This window comes from Phalacrocorax carbo, chromosome 2, assembly GCF_963921805.1.
Source record: "Phalacrocorax carbo chromosome 2, bPhaCar2.1, whole genome shotgun sequence".
NCBI lineage: Eukaryota > Metazoa > Chordata > Aves > Suliformes > Phalacrocoracidae > Phalacrocorax > Phalacrocorax carbo.
In genome coordinates, this window is record NC_087514.1 from 4,688,066 (window position 1) to 4,695,670 (window position 7,605).

A 7,605-nucleotide genomic window follows, 5' to 3' on the forward strand; every position below is an offset into this window, starting at 1 on the left:
TTGGGAGGGAGATTCCATTTTGTAATCATAAAAATAATTCCCACCAACTGTTTCATGTAAATTTGTTTTTACAAAACCTGATCTTGGAGCCAATTCACGCCAGGAGCGCCCCAGTAAATATCTGCCTCTTTGTTTAATATCAGGAGGCCATTGATAAGTATATAAGGAGGCTGTTGCTCTGGACTTGTATAGCCTGAGTGATAAACGAGGATGGCGTAAAGTTGACTGTGTGACTGAGAAATTCAAGGAAGATACTAGTGTTTAAATATTTCGTCCATTGTTTTACCTCCTAACGTGTTTCTTGTCTTTTTCCAGTACATTCACCATAGCCCCGGGAACTCCAAGCGAGGGTTTGGCATAGACTGTGCTATTCTGTCATGTCAGGTTTACATCTCCCAGATCCTCGTGGCCTCTGCGCTTGGCGGTGTGGTGGATGCAGTTGGCACAGTCAGAGTCATTCCCATGGTGGCTTCAGTGGGATCCTTCCTGGGTTTTTTGACAGCTACGTTCTTGGTGATTTACCCTGAAGTCAATGAAGAGCCAAAGGAAGAACAGAAAGGACTAGGTCCTCTGGAGACAACCGAGGGCAACGGCACGAGCACAGACAAGCCGACTGTGCTGAAGCTCACGCGCAAAGGAGCTGCTGCGTCGGAGCTGGAGGGCGAGTCAGCCGTGTAAGGCTTGCTGTTCACCCACATTCCAGGGAGGGCAGGTGCAGGGTCAAGAACTTTTCTTTCCCCACCCCCCCACCCGCACCCAGGGAAACAAATTAGGATCCTCACTACTTGTACCTAAAATTGCAGAAGAAAAGGCAGTTTCATGCAAAAGTGTAAATGAAATTCTGTAGTCCTTAATATAGGCTTGAACAGGTAGCTACGATGCTAATTGCTTTCTCTACACCATAGAAATGTCATTTCTGAACACTTTTTTATTAAGAATACATTTAGATTTCAAATGAGTTTTATTAATCTGCATGAGACTCGCAGTGTATACAATTAGCAGTTAGAAAAATTAAGTTTTCGGCTGTTTTTAAACTAACTGAAAATGGAAGCTATCTTGACTTCTAGTCTCTTGCTATTTTTTTGTCTGAACATTTCAGATTTCACTCGTGTAATAGCTGAATGAAACGCTTAGGCATCTTGATCAATTTTTTTCACAAGCATGATATTATTGGTCTGACAGCTACAGTTCTTTAACATTCATTTTAGACTTCACATTTTTGTTAGTGCAATTACTACAGAATAGTTTTATTTGCAATTATTTCTGAGAAAAACAAAAGCAATTACTGCGGTTTCTAAGAAACTGCCGTGAATCCTTTTAGTCATACTGTTCAACAACTACTCCCGAGTCTGCTGCTTGTCAGGAGAGGGTGACGTTCGGTGTGTGATGGGAACTGTGGATGGAAGGAGCAGCAACTGGGAGAGATGACCAGCACTGACAGGTTTTTATCACAAGTGCTGAATTTTATGAATGTCGTTGGAATATGCTGTGACAATTTTTAGCTCGGAGTTTTGCGTGCTGGTGAACGCGGGGGGTTTCTTGGCATTTAAACCTGATCATCTCTGGATGAAGCTGCTGCCACGGAGAAAGGGCGCCTCTGGGGTCAGCTTCGTGGGAGGGGGTGTGTGGATTCTCTCTCATGGGGAAAGGAAGTAGTCGATTAATTGCACTTTTTAACCTTCTGGCTGGGAGCGCAGCAGCCAAGGTAAAGGCACAGCGTCAGTACAACAAGGTAAACCGAAGGCCTACCTCCGTCGCTTTATGGCATAGTCTGGGTGTATAACAATCTGTCAGAAACAGTTTTTAGGCCTTAAAATTCAATCTGCTAGCATGTGTTGCTGTTCCAGTCCCTGTGTTGGAGGAATTGTAGGCTGGAGCTCTTCCAAGCCACTGTACCAATGTCATCGGCACATCCTCCATGCCCCCTTCCTTGATTCAGGACATAGCTGCAGCGCAAAGACGTTTTCCTGTGAAGAGCTTGAAAGAGTTGTGCTAATCTGATTTCAAATAGTGTTTGGATCGCTAGCAGTGTGCCCCAAGTCGATGGGCAGCCAAAGCTCAGGGATCCAGCAGCTAAAGAAACTTTAGTAACCGAACTTCCGTTTGTCATCTTATAAAAAAGTGTTTGTGATACTATTTACTCATTTTTCGCATGGAGCTCCGGGCTGCAGTCAATCCACATGCTAAACAGACAAATCACAGCTCCTTGTAAGATTTCTGCTGCCTCAAACTTCTCATACTCCAGTACTTTAAAATACACGTGTAAATCATGCTGCAATATAGTCGTTCGAAAGAAGAATATATATTTCAAAATGAAAAGCCGTTTTTAATAAATTACTTGAATTGTCAATATATTTAAGAAATGTATGTTTTGGTATATTTGAAGTTATCGCGCAGTCTTGGCCAGCGTCGTTGATGAATTCCTGGTGGCGTACGTGGGTTTCTTAGCTGAAGGCTTTCAGTCGGTGCCAATGTCCGATGCTATCAAGGGTGACAGTGTTGTTTTCAGGCTGGTGAAATCGAGCACTAAAGTCCATGTAATCGCACAGGACTTAAGGTTTTTTTATTTGTTTGTTTCAAGTGTCTTGAGAAAGTCTTTCTTTAAGTTGAATATCTTTTTTTTATTTAGAACACATACTGTGAACTGTGTTCAGACAGGGGAATAATACTACTGAAGAATATGAGACCTTATTGAAGAAATCAGTTGTGAGAAATACTTTAACTGAACTTCTGCCGTGAATTTTATCATCTCAGTTTCCTTTAATATATTCTGGTGATGTTCATATATAACAGAGATGAGTTGTATTTCACCCTATAACTGGCATTCATGTAAAATACACATTGAGTTGACATTTTAAAGCTTTAATATTTTATTTTTAAAGCTCCTTGAAGATTCTGCTTTTGGTTAAATGAATGCTGTCAAGTACTCCTTCTTTTAATCTCCATTTCTCAAAAGGTTCTGCTACGGTTTAAAAAATCTGCAGCTTCCAGCCGGTGCCAGCCTTACCCTTTTCCCCAGGAGCTTCATGGATCAGTGTGTTTTCAAGAGCCTCAGTAAGCCAAGGCTTCTTTCACAGCACCATCGAGGTGACCGAGCAAAGAGGGAGAATTTGAACCTCCCTCTCACTTCACAGCCAGCTGAGGGAATGTGAAACCATTGCAGGGGGTGAGCTCACACACCTTTATTTAGCTTTCTCCGTCAGGGGAAAGGGTGAGGAGGGAGGAAGGACGTTTCAAACCCAGAGGGTTTCAGTCAGAGGCAGGGCAGGTCCAGTTTTGTCCCAGCCAGTGTTTGGCGTATCCTCATTTCTAAGAATTGGATGTTAAAATCCATATTTGGAGTTGTTTATAGGGCTGTTTAATTACCATTCGTAACGCATGAATATGCACACTGCCTTGTAACAGGAAGCTCTATTTCACTCCCCTGTAAAGCTGAAGGAAATAATTATCCATTGTAAACATGCTGAAGTATTTGTCATACTGCCCGAAGAGTCAACTTGGGGAGCCCCTGCCAAAGTATCTCCTCCTGTACCTCGGCCAGCCTGTGAAACCACCGCGCTGGCTTCCACGGCGCTGCCGGTGATGGCTCCCGAGATCTATAGTAATGCTTTTTTCTTGAATTTGAGAGAGTTTTCTTTCTAGCCCCAGCACTTCTCAGGGTAGAGTGGGCAATGACTTATTTCTTCATGTGTCTCTTTACCTTTTGATACAGAAATTATTTTTTTTCTTAGTCACGATTAAAAGGTAAAGTAGTGCGTTTTTATGTGTTTATTGCAGAAGTTGCGGGAAGAGAGATTTGAAGGGTTTGGTTTGTGTTTTCATATTCCTGGTGACAAGCAGCATTGGTTTTTGTTCGTCGGTATTACTGTCTAGTTAAAGTCGTTGTGCGTGCTCCACCTCTTTGGACTCTTACTGCAGTGGGCTTAAGGTTTGGTGGTTTCATTCTGTGTTGCTCTGTGCTGTAAACAACTTCAACGTATTCTGCCGCGGTCTTGGTGATGTGTAACACCTCGGACACGAGACACTGCTAGTGCTCAGATTCTCGAGGGCTGTAGCTGGTAAGCTGCATGTCTGGACGTATTTCACATGAGAGCAGAGAAGCTCAAACTTTAACCGCTTGGAAAGGCGTAGTGAGGATTTTGCACCGTCAGGTTATTGCAAGAGTCCAGTCAGATCTGTGATGCTTGTGGATGGCAATCTCAGACTCCAGAAGCAATAATTTCTTAGGAATGTTTCTCTTCCTGCTGGTTAGATGACTTTCATAGAGATTTATTACCTAAATAGCCTTTTAATGACATGAATCTGGTCGCTTGCTAGCACTGGCAGTAAGCAGTTATGGAAAGATGTGGGTTGTTCATCATCAGAAGGGAGGAAGCCAGTAAATGCAATGGAAGTTAGTGCTCCTTGAAACACACAGTGTCCTTTTCCCCTTTTCGCTTGGAGTCTTTTTCTATTCCTGGCTCGGCAGGCTGAAAAGGGGGCAGCTGTGAATTTAGCCTCCCAGTTTTCTTGCCAGTACCGGTGCTGGCATGCAGACCCCATGCTGAAACAGGCTTGCGTGAGGTTTTCCGTGGAAGTGAGGGCTGAGCCTTTCTCATTCCTCTCCCATCTGATCTGAATCCCCCCAGCCCTTGGAATGACAGCGATAACAACAGGGATTATTGCCAGGTACCTCATTAAAACCTCAGTTCCATCATTAGAAACGCATCCGCCCGCCCTCGGTTTGTGATCAGCTTGGCCTTCCGCCGATGTCCACCATTAAAGGCAGGATTTTCATGGCTACCAGTGGGGTCTTGCAGCCACGTGGGTTGAGGTCACATTTACAGATAAAGGTGGGGAAAGTCACAGTTTGTTCCTGGGAGATCTCCCTCCGCATCCAAGCAGGAGGGGAGTTCAGGGAGGGGGCTTTTCTCCTGGTGGCATGGGGGTCGCTCACATTTTCAGTAGTTTTGTGTAGAATTGTAGCCGGGTTGCGCGACACTGCTTTGTTTGGTCCCTACGATGAATTGTAGTTCAATCACTGAGAGTTGGGGGTTTTTTTAGGTGCGTGTGTGTGTATATGTATCTGTGTGTATATACATTTATATACACACTGCTCGGGCCAAAATATCTTCGGTGGTTGTGTGCTCGTCGTCACTGTACTCAGCAATGTTTTCAACTGAGTTCTTCCAGGTTTCCCACATCCTAGTCCGATGCGAGATGAGCTCAGCTATAAATATGTATCCTATTTAAATGAATAAGTAAACTCCTGCATGATATCCCAAGCACATGTAGCAGCTTCGGCATCTGAAGTATCTATCGTGAAAGACAAGTTGTTTTTATTTGCAGCTGTTTTGTCCTTGTTTCCTTTTAATAGGCCAAAAAATGTAACGAACACCAAATGTTGCACAGAAATGTTATTAATGACTGTGTAGAAGAAATACCAAATTTTATTTTTCTTTGCAGAAACTTTATGGTTACAGAGAGTCCTCTAGCTGTTATTCTTCCTTAAATGACAAAGCTGAACGTTTGTAAAGTGCATCGAAAAATGGTCATTTTTAAAAAGTGGAGCTACCCAAAGTTTTCTGTTTCTCATGTTGCATCCAGAACAAGCCGTTGGCAAAGGCGAGCTGCAGAAGCCCACATATCAAAATATTTTCAAGGCTCGGCAGCCCAGATGCTTAGGGAATTGTGTTAGATAACAACAAAAAGGCTCAATTGCCTTTTCCTAACGTCTGCCAGGGCAGCAAGGTCTGCTTGTTACAATGTTCCAGTTTTTTCCTTTTAAGTAAAGGAAAATTCCTGGAAAACCTCTTTTGTTTGGCTCCTCAACCTGAGCAGCCCTGTGGCTCACCTGGCTTTCCACCTTACCTTCCTTCGCCCTGGGGGGACCCCGAGGCGTGCCCAGGAGGGACAAATACCTCCTTGAAGGGAGGAGACGCCCGGAGAGAGCAGCTGCTAAAATTAAGACTTGTGACACCCTTGTGACCTGCGCAAGCTTTAGTGAAAATCCAGGACGCAATTCAATTTTATATGCTCTGACACACTTTTTTGCTTAAATTTTGAAGCTGGGGGGTGAAGCTCTAAGAGCATTTAGCCAAAGTAGGGAAATTTATTTAGTCTGCACCTATTGGGTCCGCAGTGATAGCCAAAATGTACTAAATGGCTCCAAAAAGCAGAAAGACTTTTCTTTCAACAAATTGGCAGTTACTAATTTTTTTTTCTGATGTAACATGAACACTAAGCCCTTTTGGTAGCCAAATGACCAGCTTATTTTAAATGCCTCATATTAATAGAAAGCTGCATATAGGCATCTCATAGCAGAAAAAAAAAAAAAGAGAATATTTAGTTCCTTTGTGAACTGGCCATATGACAACTACTTTTTTATCAACTTATTAAGTTGGGGCACTATAATAGCTCTTGCTGAGTTTAGCAATGTTTATAAGCATGTGTTAAACACATAATGTTAAGTTTTATGAGGAAAAAGGGATAAAGAAAAGTAATGTCACAGATGAATGTTTGAGTGCGTAGACGGCATAATGTATGTATGGTTTTTATTTCTACACTGAGCTTATTTTCTGTTTTAAGGTTTTAAAGATTGGTTGCATGAGAACTGTTTTATTGTGTTCTGCACTTTCTGTTCTTTTTGTATAATCTTGATTTTTTTTCATTTATGCATAGAAAAGAAAAATCAATTTAGAAATATTCTACTCCACGAGACATTGTGTTCCGATCCGTTGTTCTGAAGTTCGATCTTAATAAACATTTCAGTAAGAGTTGGTGGCTTGCCTTCCTGTGTTGTTTGTAGGGAATGCGAGTAGAAGCGCACGGCCTTTCTGTGATGCGCCTGCGGGGCTGGCAGCGACGCGGGCTCCTCGCTCCAGGCCAAACACTGCTGCTGCTTCTCCTTGTCCCTAAGCTGTACAAGACGAGTAGTATTCACTTATTTCCAAAGGCTTAATTAGTATTTCTAAAAATGCTACTCCCAAATATTAGCTGACAAAAAAACCCCCAAGTGTTACAATTCACAAACGCTTGAGAAACTCTACTGACACAGAGTTCAGGTGTCACAACGGAGGGAGCGCAGATGGAGAAACAAACCAGTGAGGCCGGGGAGGGGTGTACGTCCCCCACTGCAGATGCGGCTCTGGCCCTGGTTGCTCTGACCTGTTCCCCAGAGGAGACGAGGGGTGCTGGCTGTCACCTGCTAAGGCAGCAAAATCTCGTCTCATGCCATCAGCAAGAGCGCTGCCAGGGCTTGAGGGGCTGCGTCCAGGGCTCAGGCTCTGGCCATCACAGCAGGGAGGGTCTCGTCCCTCCTTTGCCAGCACATGTGCCTTTTCCCATGCCTCTGCCTCACCGTGGTGTGGGTTCCCTCTGCGCGGGAGGGCCTGGGAGCATTTCAGGAGGAAATAAGCATAACCATAAGTAGCTTCCAGAGAAGCCAATTCACACCCAAACCAATTAACCTCTTGGGCCAGTGCAAGTGACGAGAGGGAAAGCTGGAGGGACCTCTGTATCAGATTACAGATGCCAGCTGACAGGGTTGAACTTGGACTGTAAAGAGTTTGGTTGTCCTGCTTTAATTTCTAGCAGTTTACTTGATGGATTTTGATCTATGACTTC

The 7,605-nt window shown here is 43.7% G+C and overlaps 1 protein-coding gene across 4 annotated transcripts in view; it reads left to right on the forward strand.

The window, feature by feature from the left end:
• Positions 1 to 6,755, forward strand: part of SLC45A4 (solute carrier family 45 member 4) — a 69,933-nt gene extending 63,178 nt beyond the window's left edge. For all 4 annotated transcript variants that reach the window (XM_064442012.1, XM_064442015.1, XM_064442013.1 and 1 more), the window contains one exon: positions 316 to 6,755. In XM_064442012.1, coding sequence (XP_064298082.1) covers positions 316 to 678 — 363 coding nt within the window. In that variant the 3' untranslated portion in view covers positions 679 to 6,755. The remainder of the gene's footprint in view (positions 1 to 315) is intronic.
• Positions 6,756 to 7,605: the final 850 nt, after the last annotated feature.